Source organism: Thalassophryne amazonica, chromosome 12 (assembly GCF_902500255.1).
Source record: "Thalassophryne amazonica chromosome 12, fThaAma1.1, whole genome shotgun sequence".
In the NCBI taxonomy this organism is placed as follows: domain Eukaryota; kingdom Metazoa; phylum Chordata; class Actinopteri; order Batrachoidiformes; family Batrachoididae; genus Thalassophryne; species Thalassophryne amazonica.
In genome coordinates, this window is record NC_047114.1 from 101,985,242 (window position 1) to 102,005,163 (window position 19,922).

Here is a 19,922-nt window from a genome sequence, read left to right on the forward strand (position 1 = left end):
GGAATCTTGTACGTTGCTTACGGACTTTTACAAACAGTACGACCGGGTGGACTTAATAAACATCGGTTTTCAACAGAAAACTACCATCTGCAGTGATTTTCAGCGAACTCACAACATCCCAGACGAGATAGCGAGACCAGCGGGATCTCCGTGGATTGTTATCGGGGCCGGCAAGCGACGCAGGCAGCGTCGCGAGAGAAAGCAAAAACGGGTCTGCAGGGCTGGACTGCTGCATAAACTAAGGAAACAGCCACTCAAACCACCGCTGCCAAGCCTTTATCTCTCAAATGCAAGATCCTTGGTACACAAAACGGACGATTTGGAACTACAGCTAGCTGGAAATCACTACATTCAAGAGTGCTGCGCAGTTATAATCACAGAGACATGGCTACATGCACAAATCCCCGATGCTTCGGCGCAGCTAGCAGGCTGCACGCTACACAGATGGGACAGGAACAGCGACTCAGGGAAAAACAGAGGTGGGGGCCTCTGCATCTACATACATGAAGGTTGGTGCAATAATAGTACTGTTCTGGTCAGACACTGTTCTCCTGACTTAGAGTTTATGTCAGTAAGATGCAGACCATTCTACCTGCCTAGAGAGCTAGCTGCTGTGGTCATTACGGCAGTCTACATACCACCGGATGCTAATGTAAATATAGCTCTCTCCCTGCTGCTAAACGCCATAAGCAAACAACAGAATGCCTATCCAAACGGCGTTCACATCATTGCGGCTGACTTTAATAAGGCAAATCTTAAAACTGTTTTACCAAAATTTCACAAACACGTGAAATGCCCTACAAGAGGGGAAAACACTCTGGACCGTGTTTATACCAACATCAAGAGAGCATACAGAGCCATACCTCTACCCCACCTGGGTCAGTCAGATCACCTCTCCCTGTTTCTCACCCCCGCTTACACCCCCCTCAACCGACAAACAAAGCCTAAACGGCTGACCATTAACACCTGGCCTGATGGGTTATTTGGTCTTTGGTCTTCGGAGTGAGATTGCATCAGAATTTTGGCTCTCTGTTGGGACTGTTTACACAGAGACTGCTACCTGCTGCTTTGGACTTGAATTAACAGTCTTTTTCAAGACTTTTTTTACTTTTTTACCTTTTTACTTTTTTTTTTTTTACTTTTTTACTGTGCTCCAACGCCTAAGGAAGACCTCTAACGGTCGAAACATCGCGACGGAGCACTTTTATCAGCTAACTTTCATCAGCGTTGGCAAGCTAACTAGCTTGCTAACGCTTTCGTTTTTATTTTTTTTATTTTTTTTTATTTTATTTTTTTTAGCACTGTTGTCGTGCGTTATCTGTGCTGCTCCACAGCGTGTTTGGTCGATTTTTGTTTTGTTTTAGCACCGTTGTCGTGCGTTCGCTGTTGTCGTGCGTTGCCTGTGCTGCTTCATGGCCTGTTTGGTGCCTTGATTGGGGCACTCCTTCTGCTGAATCACCTCTAAATTATTTACACATTATTCACTTTGTGTGTTTTTAGGAATCCGCTAGGTTGCGCAGCTACTAGCTCTTAGCCGATTTAGCATGGCGGCTTCTCCTGTCTCTCCCGTACTTTTCTGCTCTGGGTGTGAAATGTTTAGTTATTCCTCGGCCTCCTTTAGCAGTAACGGTACTTGTAATAAGTGCAGCTTATTCGTAGCTTTGGAGGCCAGGCTGGGCGAACTGGAGACTCGGCTCCGCACCGTGGAAAATTCTACAGCTAGCCAGGCCCCTGTAGTCGGTGCGGACCAAGGTAGCTTAGCCGCCGTTAGTTCCCCCCTGGAAGATCCCGGGCAGTCGGGAAAGCAGGCTGACTGGGTGACTGTGAGGAGGAAGCGTAGCCCTAAACAGAAGCCCCGTGTACACCGTCAACCCGTTCACATCTCTAACCGTTTTTCCCCACTCGACGATACACTCGCCGAGGATCAAACTCTGGTTATTGGCGACTCTGTTTTGAGAAATGTGAAGTTAGCGACACCAGCAACCATTGTCAATTGTCTTCCGGGGGCCAGAGCAGGCGACATCGAAGGACATTTGAAATTGCTGGCTAAGGCTAAGCGTAAATTTGGTAAGATTGTAATTCACGTCGGCAGTAATGACACTCGGTTACGCCAATCGGAGGTCACTAAAATTAACATTGGATTGGTGTGTAACTTTGCAAAGACAATGTCGGACTCTGTTGTTTTCTCTGGGCCCCTCCCCAATCAGACCGGGAGTGACATGTTTAGCCGCATGTTCTCCTTGAATTGCTGGCTGTCTGAGTGGTGTCCAAAAAATGAGGTGGGCTTCATTGATAATTGGCAAAGCTTCTGGGGAAGACCTGGTCTTGTTAGGAGAGACGGCATCCATCCCACTTTGGATGGAGCAGCTCTCATTTCTAGAAATCTGGCCAATTTTCTTGGATCCTCCAAACTGTGACTGTCCAGCGTTGGGACCAGGAGGCAGAGCTGTGGTCTTATACACCTCTCTGCAGCTTCTCTCCCCCTGCCGTCCCCTCGTTGCCCCGTCCCCGTAGAGACGGTGCCTGCTCCCAGACCACCAATAACCAGCAAAAATCTATTTAAGCATAAAAATTCAAAAAGAAAAAATAATATAGCACCTTCAACTGCACCACAGACTAAAACAGTTAAATGTGGTCTATTAAACATTAGGTCTCTCTCTTCTAAGTCCCTGTTGGTAAATGATATAATAATTGATCAACGTATTGATTTATTCTGCCTAACAGAAACCTGGTTACAGCAGGATGAATATGTTAGTTTAAATGAGTCAACACCCCCGAGTCACACTAACTGTCAGAATGCTCGTAGCACGGGCCGGGGCGGAGGATTAGCAGCAATCTTCCATTCCAGCTTATTAATTAATCAAAAACCTAGACAGAGCTTTAATTCATTTGAAAGCTTGTCTCTTAGTCTTGTCCATCCAAATTGGAAGTCCCAAAAACCAGTTTTATTTGTTATTATCTATCGTCCACCTGGTCGTTACTGTGGGTTTCTCTGTGAATTTTCAGACCTTTTGTCTGACTTAGTGCTTAGCTCAGATAAGATAATTATAGTGGGCGATTTTAACATCCACACAGATGCTGAGAATGACAGCCTCAACACTGCATTTAATCTATTATTAGACTCTATTGGCTTTGCTCAAAAAGTAAATGAGTCCACCCACCACTTTAATCATATTTTAGATCTTGTTCTGACTTATGGTATGGAAATAGAAGACTTAACAGTATTCCCTGAAAACTCCCTTCTGTCTGATCATTTTTTAATAACATTTACATTTACTCTGATGGACTACCCTGCAGTGGGGAATAAGTTTCATTACACTAGAAGTCTTTCAGAAAGCGCTGTAACTAGGTTTAAGGATATGATTCCTTCTTTATGTTCTCTAATGTCACATACCAACACAGAGCAGAGTAGCTACCTAAACTCTGTAAGGGAGTTAGAGTATCTCGTCAATAGTTTTACATCCTCTTTGAAGACAACTTTGGATGCTGTAGCTCCTCTGAAAAAGAGAGCTTTAAATCAGAAGTGTCTGACTCCGTGGTATAACTCACAAACTCGTAGCTTAAAGCAGATAACCCGTAAGTTGGAGAGGAAATGGCGTCTCACTAATTTAGAAGATCTTCACTTAGCCTGGAAAAAGAGTTTGTTGCTCTATAAAAAAGCCCTCTGTAAAGCTAGGACATCTTTCTACTCATCACTAATTGAAGAAAATAAGAATAACCTCAGGTTTCTTTTCAGCACTGTAGCCAGGCTGACAAAGAGTCAGAGCTCTATTGCGCTGAGTATTCCATTAACTTTAACTAGTAATGACTTCATGACTTTCTTTGCTAACAAAATTTTGACTATTAGAGAAAAAATTACTCATAACCATCCCAAAGATGTATCGTTATCTTTGGCTGCTTTCAGTGATGCCGGTATTTGGTTAGACTCTTTCTCTCCGATTGTTCTGTCTGAGTTATTTTCATTAGTTACTTCATCCAAACCATCAACATGTTTATTAGACCCCATTCCTACCAGGCTGCTCAAGGAAGCCCTACCATTATTTAATGCTTCAATCTTAAATATGATCAATCTATCTTTGTTAGTTGGTTATGTACCACAGGCCTTTAAGGTGGCAGTAATTAAACCATTACTTAAAAAGCCATCACTTGACCCAGCTATCTTAGCTAATTATAGGCCAATCTCCAACCTTCCTTTTCTCTCAAAGATTCTTGAGAGGGTAGTTGTAAAACAGCTAACTGATCATCTGCAGAGGAATGGTCTATTTGAAGAGTTTCAGTCAGGTTTTAGAATTCATCATAGTACAGAAACAGCATTAGTGAAGGTTACAAATGATCTTCTTATGGCTTCGGACAGTGGACTTATCTCTGTGCTTGTTCTGTTGGACCTCAGTGCTGCTTTTGATACTGTTGACCATAAAATTTTATTACAGAGATTAGAGCATGTCATAGGTATTAAAGGCACTGCGCTGCGGTGGTTTGAATCATATTTGTCTAATAGATTACAGTTTGTTCATGTAAATGGGGAATCTTCTTCACAGACTATAGTTAATTATGGAGTTCCACAAGGTTCTGTGCTAGGACCAATTTTATTCACTTTATACATGCTTCCCTTAGGCAGTATTATTAGACGGTATTGCTTAAATTTTCATTGTTACGCAGATGATACCCAGCTTTATCTATCCATGAAGCCAGAGGATACACACCAATTAGCTAAACTGCAGGATTGTCTTACAGACATAAAGACATGGATGACCTCTAATTTCCTGCTTTTAAACTCAGATAAAACTGAAGTTATTGTACTTGGCCCCACAAATCTTAGAAGCATGGTGTCTAACCAGATCATTACTCTGGATGGCATTTCCCTGATCTCTAGTAATACTGTGAGAAATCTTGGAGTCATTTTTGATCAGGATATGTCATTCAAAGCGCATATTAAACAAATATGTAGGACTGCCTTTTTGCATTTACGCAATATCTCTAAAATCAGAAAGGTCTTGTCTCAGAGTGATGCTGAAAAACTAATTCATGCATTTATTTCCTCTAGGCTGGACTATTGTAATTCATTATTATCAGGTTGTCCTAAAAGTTCCCTAAAAAGCCTTCAGTTGGTTCAGAATGCTGCAGCTAGAGTACTGACGGGGACTAGCAGGAGAGAGCATATCTCACCCGTGTTGGCCTCTCTTCATTGGCTTCCTGTTAATTCTAGAATAGAATTTAAAATTCTTCTTCTTACTTATAAGGTTTTGAATAATCAGGTCCCATCTTATCTTAGGGACCTCGTAGTACCATATTACCCCATTAGAGCGCTTCGCTCTCAGACTGCGGGCTTACTTGTAGTTCCTAGGGTTTGTAAGAGTAGAATGGGAGGCAGAGCCTTCAGCTTTCAGGCTCCCCTCCTGTGGAACCAGCTCCCAGTTCAGATCAGGGAGACAGATACCCTCTCTACTTTTAAGATTAGGCTTAAAACTTTCCTTTTCGCTAAGGCTTATAGTTAGGGCTGGATCGGGTGACCCTGGACCATCCCTTGGTTATGCTGCTTTAGACGTAGATTGTGGGGGGGTTCCCATGATGCACTGTTTCTTTCTCTTTTTGCTCCATATGCATCACTCTGCATTTAATCATTAGTGATCGATCTCTGCCCCCCTTCACGGCATGTCTTTTTCCTGGTTTTTTCCCTCAGCCCCAACCAGTCTCAGCAGAAGACTGCCCCTCCCTGAGCCTGGTTCTGCTGGAGGTTTCTTCCTGTTAAAAGGGAGTTTTTCCTTCCCACTGTGGCCAAGTGCTTGCTCATAGGGGGTCGTTTTGACCGTTGGGGTTTTTCATAATTATTGTATGGCCTTGCCTTACAATATGGAGCGCCTTGGGGCAACTGTTTGTTGTGATTTGGCGCTATATAAGAAAAAAGTTGATTGATTGATTGATGCTGCCCTCACCCGTCTGCAGGACTGCTTTGACCAGACACAGTGGGAAGCCTTTTACCATGAAGACTTGGCTACATTCACAGACACAGTACTGTCCTACATCAAGTACTGCATTGAAATGGTCACTGTGGAAAAGAACATTCTGGTGTTTCCAAACCAAAAACCATGGATGACTAGCCAGGTCCGCACGCTCCTCCGGGACCGGGACGCAGCCTTCAGATCAGGAGACAGAGCACTATACAACACCACCCGTGCTGACCTAAGGAGAGGCATCAAGACCGCCAAAGCGGAGCATAAGAGCAGGATAGCGGACCAGCTTAACAACCCCCGACAGGTGTGGCAGGGCATACAGTCGATCACCAATTACAGAGGCTGTGCTGCGACACCAGGGAACTCAGATCTGGCACTAGCAGAGGAACTGAACAGCTTCTATGCCCGTTTTGAGTCTCAGGCACGGCACTCAACCACAACACCCCAACCCCCACTACAACCCATTCCAGCCTCCAGTTCCCCCCCACTTACTCTAGCGGCTAAGGATGTGAGACGAGTGCTCCGGGCTGTGAACTCCAGGAAGGCTTCAGGCCCGGATGGAGTACCAGGGAAGGTGCTCAAGGCATGTGCTGACCAGCTAGTACCAGCTAGGTCTTCACTCTCATTTTCAACCTGTCACTAGCACATGCCGTCATCCCAGCCTGCTTAAAATCTGCCACTATCATCCCAGTTCCCAAAAAATCACCCACAACCAGCCTCAATGACTTCCGCCTGGTAGCACTCACCCCAGTCATCACCAAGTGCTTTGAGAAACTGGTTCTAAGACACATCAAAGCTTGTCTCCCCCTACCCTGGACCAGCATCAGTTCGCATACCGGTCTAACAGATCCACAGCAGATGCAATAACAACCGCCCTTCACTCAGCATTGACTCACCTGGAGAAACAAGGGAGCTATGTCAAGATGCTCTTCATTGACTATAGCTCAGCTTTTAATACCATAATACTGGACATCCTTATCCCCAAGTTATCCGACCTGGGGATCCCACTGCCCACCTGCTCCTGGATCAAAGACTTCCTGGTCAACCGACCACAGCAGGTGAAGCTTGGTCCTCACTTCTCCTCCTTCCGTACTCTCAGTACCGGCTCCCCCCAGGGCTGTGTGCTGAGACCACTTCTCTACTCGCTCTACACATCTGACTGCACCCCCACCCACTCGGAGAACATCATCGTTAAATTTGCTGATGACACAACAGTGGTGGGGCTGATAACAGGGGGAAACGAAGCGGCCTACAGAGATGAGGTCCAAAAACTGGTCGAGTGGAGTGCAGCCAACAACTTGGCACTAAACATCACAAAGACTAAGGAACTCATCCTGGACTTCCGTCGAAAGAAAACTGCCCCTGCCCCACTGTACATCAATGGCGAATGCGTGGAGTGAGTGGAGTCCTTCAAGTTCCTAAGGGTTCACATCTCTGCTGACCTCTCCTGGTCAGTCAACACCGCAGCACTGGTCAAGAAAGCCCAGCAGCGACTACACTTCTTGAGGGTGCTTAGGAAGGAGCAATTAAGCACACCCCTGCTGGTGACCTTCTATCGCTCCACTATAGAAAGCCTGCTGACCTACGCAGTGTCACTGTGGCACTCCAGCTGCACTGAAGCTGACAGGAAGAGACTGCAGAGGGTAGCAAACACTGCCAAAAAATCATTGGCTGTCCTCTGCCCCCCCATTTCCACCATCTACACCTCCCGTTGTCTTAGTAGGGCCAAGAACATTCTCAAGGACAATACACACCCCAGCTTTCACCTCTTCAATCTGTTGCCCTCTGGCAGGCGCTACAGGTCCATACAGGCCAGGACAAATAGACTCAGAGACAGTTTCTTCCCCAAAACCATCACCATGTTGAACAATAATCTGCACTAAAAACGGACTATATTAGGTACTGAGTCGCACCTTATCTATCTCATTTGTGGCACAGGACTTTTGCACATTTTTCAGTTGTTCCACTGTTTACATCGCCTATAGTTGTCATACAGAGACTGAAACGGACTGCCAGATCATAACACACAGCAGGCGATCTGACTGTCATGTTCATTCATGTGATTTCATGACTGTTCATCTGTTCCGGAGCACAGCGGTGTTCTGCTGTATCTGTTAGCTGTTTGAACTGAGCTGTTTGAGTTCTTTGAATTAACAGTCTTTTTCAAGACTTTTTTACTTTTTTTTACTTTTTCACCGTGCTCCAACGCCTAAAGAAGACCTCTAACGGTCGAAGCATCGCGACGGAGCACTTTTATCAGCTAACCTTCATCAGCGTTGGCAAGCTAACTAGCTTGCTAACGCTTTCGTTTTTATTTTTATTTTATTTTTTAGCACTGTTGTCGTGCTGCTCCACAGCCTGCCTAGTGGATTTTTATTTTATTTTAGCGCTGTTGTCGTGCGTTACCTGTGCTACTCCACAGCCTGCCTAGTGGATTTTTATTTTATTTTAGCACTGTTGTCGTGTGTTACCTGTGCTGCTCCACAGCCTGTCCAGTGGATTTTTATTTTATTTTTTAGCACTGTTGTGGTGTGTTATCTGTGCTGCTCCACAGCCTGTTCAGTGGATTTCTATTTTATTTTTTACCACTGTTGTCGTGTGTTACCTGTGCTGCTCCACAGCCTGTCCAGTGGATTTTTATTTTATTTTTTAGCACTGTTGTCGTGCGTTACCTGTGCTGCTCCACAGCCTGTCCAGTGGATTTTTATTTTATTTTTTAGCACTGTTGTCGTGCGTTACCTGTGCTGCTCCACAGCCTGTCCAGTGGATTTTTATTTTATTTTTTACCACTGTTGTCGTGCGTTACCTGTGCTGCTCCACAGCCTGTCCAGTGGATTTTTATTTTATTTTTTAGCACTGTTGTCGTGTGTTACCTGTGCTGCTCCACAGCCTGTCCAGTGGATTTTTATTTTATTTTTTACCACTGTTGTCGTGCGTTACCTGTGCTGCTCCACAGCCTGTCTAGTGGTTTTTTGTTTTGTTTTGGCACCGTTGTCGTGCGTTACCTGTGCTGCTCCACAGCCTGTCCAGTGGATTTTGATTTTTATTTTATTTTATTTTTTTAGCACTGTTGTCGTGCGTTACCTGTGCTGCTCCACAGCCTGTCCAGTGGATTTTTATTTAGCACTGTTGTCGTGCGTTACCTGTGCTGCTCCACAGCCTGTCTAGTGGATTTTTATTTTGTTTTAGCACTGTTGTCGTGCGTTGCCTGTGCTGCTCCACAGCCTGTCCAGTGGATTTTTATTTTTATTTTATTTTATTTTTTAGCACTGTTGTTGTGCGTTACCTGTGCTGCTCCACAGCCTGTCTAGTGGATTTTTATTTTTATTTTATTTTTTAGCACTGTTGTTGTGCGTTACCTGTGCTGCTCCACAGCCTGTCTAGTGGATTTTTATTTTATTTTAGCACTGTTGTCGTGCGTTACCTGTGCTGCTCCACAGCCTGTCTAGTGTCGGATTCCCTGTTTGGGAATCCGCTAGCTTAGCGTAGCTACTAGCTCTTAGCCGTTTTAGCATGGCGGCTTCTCCTGTCTCTCCCGTACTTTTCTGCTCTGGGTGTGAAATGTTTAGTTATTCCTCGGCCTCCTTTAGCAGTAATGGTACTTGTAATAAGTGCAGCTTATTCGTAGCTTTGGAGGCCAGGCTGGGCGAATTGGAGGCTCGGCTCCGCACCGTGGAAAATTCTACAGCTAGCCAGGCCCCTGTAGTCGGTGCGGACCAAGGTAGCTTAGCCGCCGTTAGTTCCCCCCTGGCAGACCCCGTGCAGTCGGGAAGGCAGGCTGACTGGGTGACTGTGAGGAGGAAGCGTAGCCCTAAACAGAAGCCCCGTGTACACCGTCAACCCGTTCACATCTCTAACCGTTTTTCCCCACTCGACGATACACTCGCCGAGGATCAAACTCTGGTTATTGGCGACTCTGTTTTGAGAAATGTGAAGTTAGCGACACCAGCAACCATAGTCAATTGTCTTCCGGGGGCCAGAGCAGGCGACATTGAAGGACATTTGAAATTGCTGGCTAAGGCTAAGCGTAAATTTGGTAAGATTGTAATTCACGTCGGCAGTAATGACACTCGGTTACGCCAATCGGAGGTCACTAAAATTAACATTGAATCGGTGTGTAACTTTGCAAAAACAATGTCGGACTCTGTTGTTTTCTCTGGGCCCCTCCCCAATCAGACCGGGAGTGATATGTTTAGCCGCATGTTCTCCTTGAATTGCTGGCTGTCTGAGTGGTGTCCAAAAAATGAGGTGGGCTTCATTGATAATTGGCAAAGCTTCTGGGGAAAACCTGGTCTTGTTAGGAGAGACGGCATCCATCCCACTTTAGAGGGAGCAGCTCTCATTTCTAGAAATCTGGCCAATTTTTTGGGATCCTCCAAACTGTGACTGTCTAGCGTTGGGACCAGGAGGCAGAGCTGTGGTCTTATACACCTCTCTGCAGCTTCTCTCCCCCTGCCATCCCCTTATTACCCCATCCCCGTAGAGACGGTGCCTGCTCCCAGACCACCAATAACTAGCAAAAATCTATTTAAGCATAAAAATTCAAAAAGAAAAAATAATATAGCACCTTCAATTGCACCACAGACTAAAACAGTTAAATGTGGTCTATTAAACATTAGGTCTCTTTCTTCTAAGTCCCTGTTGGTAAATGATATAATAATTGATCAACGTATTGATTTATTCTGCCTAACAGAAACTTGGTTACAGCAGGATGAATATGTTAGTTTAAATGAGTCAACACCCCCGAGTCACACTAACTGTCAGAATGCTCGTAGCACGGGCCGGGGCGGAGGATTAGCAGCAATCTTCCATTCCAGCTTATTAATTAATCAAAAACCTAGACAGAGCTTTAATTCATTTGAAAGCTTGTCTCTTAGTCTTGTCCATCCAAATTGGAAGTCCCAAAAACCAGTTTTATTTGTTATTATCTATCGTCCACCTGGTCGTTACTGTGAGTTTCTCTGTGAATTTTCAGACCTTTTGTCTGACTTAGTGCTTAGCTCAGATAAGATAATTATAGTGGGCGATTTTAACATCCACACAGATGCTGAGAATGACAGCCTCAACACTGCATTTAATCTATTATTAGACTCTATCGGCTTTGCTCAAAATGTAAATGAGTCCACCCACCACTTTAATCATATTTTAGATCTTGTTCTGACTTATGGTATGGAAATAGAAGACTTAACAGTATTCCCTGAAAACTCCCTTTTGTCTGATCATTTTTTAATAACATTTACATTTACCCTGATGGACTACCCTGCAGTGGGGAATAAGTTTCATTACACTAGAAGTCTTTCAGAAAGCGCTGTAACTAGGTTTAAGGATATGATTCCTTCTTTATGTTCTCTAATGTCATATACCAACACAGTGCAGAGTAGCTACCTAAACTCTGTAAGGGAGTTAGAGTATCTTGTCAATAGTTTTACATCCTCATTGAAGACAACTTTGGATGCTGTAGCTCCTCTGAAAAAGAGAGCTTTAAATCAGAAGTGTCTGACTCCGTGGTATAACTCACAAACTCGTAGCTTAAAGCAGATAACCCGTAAGTTGGAGAGGAAATGGTGTCTCACTAATTTAGAAGATCTTCACTTAGCCTGGAAAAAGAGTTTGTTGCTCTATAAGAAAGCCCTTCGTGAAGCTAGGACATCTTTCTACTCATCACTAATTGAAGAAAATAAGAACAACCCCAGGTTTCTTTTCAGCACTGTAGCCAGGCTGACAAAGAGTCAGAGCTCTATTGAGCTGAGTATTCCATTAACTTTAACTAGTAATGACTTCATGACTTTCTTTGCTAACAAAATTTTGACTATTAGAGAAAAAATTACTCATAACCATCCCAAAGATGTATCGTTATCTTTGGCTGCTTTCAGTGATGCCGGTATTTGGTTAGACTCTTTCTCTCCGATTGTTCTGTCTGAGTTATTTTCATTAGTTACTTCATCCAAACCATCAACATGCTTATTAGACCCCATTCCTGCCAGGCTGCTCAAGGAAGTCCTACCATTATTTAATGCTTCAATCTTAAATATGATCAATCTATCTTTGTTAGTTGGTTATGTACCACAGGCCTTTAAGGTGGCAGTAATTAAACCATTACTTAAAAAGCCATCACTTGACCCAGCTATCTTAGCTAATTATAGGCCAATCTCCAACCTTCCTTTTCTCTCAAAGATTCTTGAGAGGGTAGTTGTAAAACAGCTAACTGATCACCTGCAGAGGAATGGTCTATTTGAAGAGTTTCAGTCAGGTTTTAGAATTCATCATAGTACAGAAACAGCATTAGTGAAGGTTACAAATGATCTTCTTATGGCTTCGGACAGTGGACTTATCTCTGTGCTTGTTCTGTTGGACCTCAGTGCTGCTTTTGATACTGTTGACCATAAAATTTTATTACAGAGATTAGAGCATGTCATAGGTATTAAAGGCATTGCGCTGCGGTGGTTTGAATCATATTTGTCTAATAGATTACAGTTTGTTCATGTAAATGGGGAATCTTCTTCACAGACTAAAGTTAATTATGGAGTTCCACAAGGTTCTGTGCTAGGACCAATTTTATTCACTTTATACATGCTTCCCTTGGGCAGTATTATTAGACGGTATTGCTTAAATTTTCATTGTTACGCAGATGATACCCAGCTTTATCTATCCATGAAGCCAGAGGATACGCACCAATTAGCTAAACTGCAGGATTGTCTTACAGACATAAAGACATGGATGACCTCTAATTTCCTGCTTTTAAACTCAGATAAAACTGAAGTTATTGTACTTGGCCCCACAAATCTTAGAAGCATGGTGTCTAACCAGATCGTTACTCTGGATGGCATTTCCCTGATCTCTAGTAATACTGTGAGAAATCTTGGAGTTATTTTTGATCAGGATATGTCATTCAAAGCGCATATTAAACAAATATGTAGGACTGCCTTTTTGCATTTACGCAATATCTCTAAAATCAGAAAGGTCTTGTCTCAGAGTGATGCTGAAAAATTAATTCATGCATTTATTTCCTCTAGGCTGGACTATTGTAATTCATTATTATCAGGTTGTCCTAAAAGTTCCCTAAAAAGCCTTCAGTTGGTTCAGAATGCTGCAGCTAGAGTACTGACGGGGACTAGCAGGAGAGAGCATATCTCACCCGTGTTGGCCTCCCTTCATTGGCTTCCTGTTAATGCTAGAATAGAATTTAAAATTCTTCTTCTTACTTATAAGGTTTTGAATAATCAGGTCCCATCTTATCTTAGGGACCTCGTAGTACCATATTACCCCATTAGAGCGCTTCGCTCTCAGACTGCGGGCTTACTTGTAGTTCCTAGGGTTTGTAAGAGTAGAATGGGAGGCAGAGCCTTCAGCTTTCAGGCTCCTCTCCTGTGGAACCAGCTCCCAATTCAGATCAGGGAGACAGACACCCTCTCTACTTTTAAGATTAGGCTTAAAACTTTCCTTTTCGCTAAGGCTTATAGTTAGGGCTGGATCGGGTGACCCTGGACCATCCCTTGGTTATGTTGCTTTAGACATAGACTGTGGGGGGGTTCCCATGATGCACTGTTTCTTTCTCTTTTTGCTCCGTATGCATCACTCTGCATTTAATCATTAGTGATCGATCTCTTTTTCCTGGTTCTTTCCCTCAGCCCCAACCAGTCTCAGCAGAAGACTGCCCCTCCCTGAGCCTGGTTCTGCTGGAGGTTTCTTCCTGTTAAAAGGGAGTTTTTCCTTCCCACTGTGGCCAAGTGCTTGCTCATAGGGGGTCGTTTTGACCGTTGGGGTTTTTCATAATTATTGTATGGCCTTGCCTTGCAATGTGGAGCGCCTTGGGGCAACTGTTTGTTGTGATTTGGCGCTATATAAGAAAAAAGTTGATTGATTGATTGAGTTGATACAGTTTTACATTTCCTTTTGCACTCTCTCAATTGCTACACTGTTTACACTGTCCACGTTACACAATTTTACATTTCAGCAAAGGACTTCACGTGTTTCTTTATGTGATATTTTTGTTTATTCATGTTATATTGTCTGGTATTGCACTGCGTGCACTTTTTAAGGAGCAGCCCCCCTAATCGCGTTGTACTATGCAGACTGTGTTTGCTGTGTATAATGACAAGAAAGGCTTTCTATTCTATTCTATTCTATTCTAAAGGGAGCATCCCCAAAAGTCTTAGCCATTCACAAGCAGAGATGGGGTGAGGATCACCACTTTGGGAACAACTGCGTGAAAAAAAAGTCCAGCAGTTTAAGAACAATGTTTCTCAATGTTCAATTGCAAGGAATTTAGGGATTCCATCATCTACAGTCCATAATATAATTAGAAGATTCAGAGAATCTGGAGAACTTTCTACACGTAAGCAGCAAGGCCGAAAACCAAAATTGAATGCCGGTGGCCTTTGATCCCTCAGGCGGCACTGCATTAAAAACCGACATCATTGTGTAAAGGATCTTACCGCATGGGCTCAGGAACACTTCAGAAAACCATTGTCAGTTAACACAGTTCGTCGCTACATCTACAAGTGCAAGTTAAAACTCTACCATGCAAAGTGAAAGTCAAACATCAACAACATCCAGAAACGCTACTGCCTTCTCTGGGCCCGAGGTCATTTGAAATGGACAGATGCAAAGTGGACAAGTGTGCTGTGGTCTGATGAGTCCACATTTCAAATTGTTTATGGAAATCATGGACGCCGTGTCCTCTGGACAAAAGAGGAAAAAGACCATCCAGATTGTTACCAGCACAAAGTTCAAAAGCACCATCTGTGATGGTATGGGGGTGTGTTAGTGCCCATGGCATGGACAACTTACACATCTGTGATGGCACCATCAATGCTGAAAGGTACATCCAGGTTTTGGAGCAACACATGCTGCCATCCAAGCAACGTCTTTTTCAGGGACGTCCCTACTTATTTCAGCAAGACAATGTCGAGCCACATTCTGCACGTGTTACAACAGCGTGGCTTCATAGTAAAAGAGTGCGGGTACTAGACTGGCCTGCCTACAGTCCAGACCTGTCGCCCATTTAAAATGTGTGGCGCATTATGAAGCGCAAAATACGACAACGGAGACTCCGGACTGTTGAACAACTGAAGTCGTACATCAAGCAAGAATGGGACAGAATTCCACCTACAAAGCTTCAACAGTTAGTTTCCTCAGTTCCCAAACGCTTATTGAGTGTTGTTAGAAGGAAAGGTGATGTAACACAGTGGGAAACATACCACTGTCACAGCTTTTTGAAATGTGTTGCAGGAATCCATTTCAAAATGAGCAAATATTTACACAAAAACAATAAAGTTTATCAGTTTGAGCATTAAATATCTTGTCTTTGTGGTGTATTCAATTGAATATAGGTTGAAGAGGATTTGAAAATCATTGTATTCTGTTTTTATTTACATTTTACACAACGTCCCAACTTCATTGGAATTGGGGTTGTAGATTATTTTGGCCCCAAGATTGCACCATAAGTCACGTGACCCTTTTTTTGGGCTAGACATGTCGCTACTCTCTGAAATGAATTGCGCCTTGGGGCAACTGTTTGTTGTGATTTGGCGCTATATAAAAAAAAAATTGATTGATTGATTGATTGAATACAGGGACTCTAGTCAACATGGCCATGCCCTAAGACGAGCTGTTCCAGGTGTTCAGAAAAACCAGGGTAACGTCACGCAGACTTGTCCAGGATTGAGATACTCACATGAACATTTACATGTGAGTGAGAAAGGAGAATCTGGATGAATTTACTGTTCGGAAATCAAAACAAGCAGCTGTGACAGCGCCCCCTACAGTAAGAGTGACTGAGCTGTGCAGGTTGCGATGTGAAAAAGGTTTTGACAAAAGAACCTCCAGTGTCTGTTGGAATGTCCAAACCACGTGCGGGAGGAGTTTGGCCCCCAGAAGTCACTTTAGGAACCAATTAGACGTTTGGTTTGTTCTGTAATGACGAACAAAAATCAAAGCAGCTCAGAAAGACCTGATTTTTAAGTTTTTAAACTTAATTTAATTTGATTTGATTTTTACCTGCTCTTCCTGTCAGAACGACACGTTTCCACAAAGTGCCAAAAAGTGAACCCATGAAGAAATTCAAACATATGTAAAAATAGTCTTTTTCCTGTGTTTTTATTATGAACCTAAAACTAACCCTTTGAACAAACTGCAGTTTGATTGGCTGAAGGTCTTACTGACTCGGATTGGACAAAGATGTTCATGTCACTCACCTGTCTTCCTCTATCCTGCTTCCAGGTGAGGACACTAAGGATGCATTTCTACACGCTCATCCAGTTGACCTGTCTGGCTCTGCTATGGGTCGTCATGGCGACAGCGGCAGCGCTAGCATTCCCCTTTGTGCTGCTGCTGACCATCCCAGTGAGGATGCTGCTGTTGCCCCGCCTCTTCACCAAACAGGAGCTACAAAATGTGAGCCCAACATGTGGACATGAGATCACACTCACTGACCTTCAATATCTGTTCAGATTTTCAAAATGTTTAAAAATGCATTTCATTTCAACTTTGCTAATCCCGTCATAACGATGTCATACACGCTGTGACATCATGAGCAGGAGCATCAAAATTTTTAAATTGTACACGAGATCACATGTGGGCAAAACTGACCTTCACACGCGGCAGCTCATCTCCGTTCTGGACCGTGACCTTCACACGTGGTGGCTTGTCTCCGTTCCGGACCGTGACCTTCACACATGGCGGCTCGTCTCTGTTCCGGACCATGACCTTCACACATGGCGGCTCGTCTCTGTTCCGGACCATGACCTTCACACATGGCGGCTCGTCTCTGTTCCGGACCATGACCTTCACACGCGGCAGCTTGTCTCCGTTATGGACTTGACTTTGGACTTGTTGGTCCTGACTTCACTTTTTTTTCTTCTCATGATGTGCGTTGACTTTCTGCTGTGTCTCTAGAATCAGACTGGTGCACTCCTGTGGAAACATCTCAAACTGATTCCACACTAAATGCCCTCTCTGTCAGGGCGGGCGGGAGCCCGGCACCTGAAGAGGGTGGACCCACAATACAAACTCCCAGACCAGGCTTAGAGGTACAAGTAGTTGGCCTGTTTATTTCAGGCTGAGGTTTGGTACACATTTTGCCAGGTAGCAGAGCAGAGGTACAGACAGGGTTAGGCAGAAACGCAGTCATATCCAGGCAGGGGTCGGAGGCACGAGCAAACACTGACATCAGGGCTGAGGCAAAAAGCGCGGTCGAGAAACACAGAGCAAGAGACTGGTACACGTCAGACAAATCAGGACTGAATACAAGAAGGCTGGAATGTGTCCTAAGCGCAACAACAAACTGGCAAAGGTGTGGTGGCTGGGAGGAGATTAAATAAGCAAGTGTTAACAAGGTGCACATGAGATGAAGGATCTAGAAAGGGGGCGTGGCTGGTGAACAAAGAGTATGGATGGGGCAAGATAGTGAGGAAGGGAGTGCGCAACGTGGAGTGTTGTAATAGACAAAGATATGTGAACAGGTACCAAGAGCATGAGTGAATGAAAACAAAAAGCAGACAGAAACAAAGAGAAAGACAAGGACACGGGGCAGGTGCAGTGAAGTGAACATAATCAGATATAAGTGAGGGATGAAGACATGAAGGCAGGTGCAGGACGTGGAGTGAACATAATCAGATGGATATGAGGGAACTGAACAGGGAAAAACAGAAACCGAGGACAGAGTAAAATGTACCATGGACCGGGCATGAACCTGAAAACTAATCAGAGAATAAATGCAGAATAAATACTACAGCTAAATTAAACAGGAACTGACAAGTGACTGAATAATACAAAATGAAAACCAGATGACAAAATCAACAAGCAACAACTACATAATAAACTGGAAGCAAGATCTGATGTTAAAGAACAACAGAAAACAGAAATGAGAACAGCAAAAATTAACAGATGACAACTAAATGATAAACAATGAAAACGCAATCTGGCAGAACTAGAAAAGAACTGGACAATGGCTAAAGAATGAAAAGTAACAAAGAAACAAAATGACAAAGTAAAATAGAACAGGGAATAAACACATGATGAATAACTAATAAAACAGAACAGGGTAGAAGGTGGATCAAAGAAAGGGGAAAAAAAATAAACCAGAACCCCGATCAGGGCCGAGCATGACACTCTTTGCTTTATTGTTGCCATTTCAACTGTATCGGCATTGACCTCTGACCTCCTGCCCCCTGCAGCTGGATGCTGATGATGCGGAGCCCAGCCTGGAGGAGATCACGGGTCAGGACGAGTACTCGCAGCTTCAGATGCCCGTTTGACCCAGAGCAGCCTGACTGCTGTCACTGTCTACGTTCTTCTTCTGTGGAACATTTATGGTTGTTTTTTTTATAGTTTCTGTATCTTTTAGGTATTTGGGAAAATCTGAATTTTGGTTTCACCCGTTTGTACTCGTGTGGACACTGCAGGTGTGTCCTGTCCTTTAGATCGGCATGATCATTTTTATTATCAATAACTTTTCTATATATTCATACGTTATGGATGTTTTTGAGATAAGAACTTTTTTGGGAAGATGTGGTTTGTGTGTTTTCTGATCATTCTGAAATAAACATTTTATCTCACACAGATGTTCATTTTTGGTTTTTATTATGAATTTACAACCCCAATTCCAAAGAAGTTGGGATGTTGTGTGAAATGTAAATAAAAACAGAACACAATGATTTTCAAATCCTCTTCAACCTATATTCAGTTGAATACACCACAAAGACAAGATATTTAATGTTCAAACTGATAAACTTTATTGTTTTTGTGCAAATATTTGCTCATTTTGAAATGGATTCCTGCAACACGTTTCTAAAAAGTTGGGACAGTGGTATGTTTCCCACTGTTACATCACCTTTCCTTCTAACAACACTCTAACACATTTGGGAACCAAGGACACTAACTGTGAGTGTCATGATTGGGTATAAAAGGAGCATCCCCAAAAGTCTCAGCCATTCACAAGCAAAGATGAGGTGAGGATCACCACTTTGTGAACAACTGCTTGAAAAATAGTCCAACAGTTTAAGAACAATATTTGTCAACGTTCAATTGCAAGGAATTTAGGGATTCCATCATCTACAGTCCATAATATAATCAGAAGATTCAGAGAAATTGGAGAACTTTGTACATGTAAGCAGCAAGGCTGAAAACCACCACTGAATGCCCGTGACCTTTGATCCCTCAGGTGGCACTACCTTAAAAACCGACATCATTGTGTAAAGGATCTAACCGCGTGGGCTCAGAAACACGTCAGAAAACCATTGTCAGTTAACACAGTTCGTCGCTACATCTACAAGTGCAAGTTAAAACTCTACCATGCAAAGCGAAAGCCAAACATCAACAACATCCAGAAACGCTGCCGCCTTCTCTGGACCAGAGCTCATTTGAAATGGACAGACACAAAGTGGAAAAGTGTGCTGTGGTCTGATGAGTCCACATTTCAAATTGTTTATGGAAATCATGGACGTCGTGTCCTCAGGACAAAAGAGGAAAAAGACCATCCAGACTGTTAGCAGCGCAAAGTTCAAAAGCCAGCATCTGTGATGGTATGGGGGTGTGTTAGTGCCCATGGCATGGACAACTTACACATCTGTGATGGCATCATCAATGCTGAAAGGTACATCCAGGTTTTGGAGCAACACATGCTGCCATCCAAGCAACGTCTTTTTCAGGGACGTCCCTGCTTATTTCAGCGAGACAATGCCAAGACACATTCTGCACGTGTTACAACAGCGTGGCTTCATAGTAAAAGAGTGCGGGTACTAGACTGACCTGCCTGCAGTCCAGACCTGTCGCCCATTGAAAATGTGTGGCGCATTATGAAGCGCAAAATATGACAACGGAGACCCCGGACTGTTGAACAACTGAAGTCGTACATCAAGCAAGAACGGGAAAGAATTCCACCTACAAAGCTTCAACAATTAGTGTCCTCAGTTCCCAAACGCTTATTGAGTGTTGTTAGAAGGAAAGGTGATGTAACACAGTGGGAAACAT

The 19,922-nt window shown here is 43.5% G+C and overlaps 1 protein-coding gene across 2 annotated transcripts in view; it reads left to right on the plus strand.

The window, feature by feature from the left end:
* The window catches only part of LOC117522167 (anion exchange protein 2-like), a 97,860-nt gene extending 79,346 nt beyond the window's left edge, over positions 1-18,514 (plus strand). For both annotated transcript variants that reach the window (XM_034183554.1, XM_034183553.1), the window contains 2 exons: positions 16,173-16,346; positions 18,128-18,514. In XM_034183554.1, coding sequence (XP_034039445.1) covers positions 16,173-16,346; positions 18,128-18,208 — 255 coding nt within the window. In that variant the 3' untranslated portion in view covers positions 18,209-18,514. The remainder of the gene's footprint in view (positions 1-16,172; positions 16,347-18,127) is intronic.
* The last annotated feature ends 1,408 nt before the right edge of the window (positions 18,515-19,922 follow it).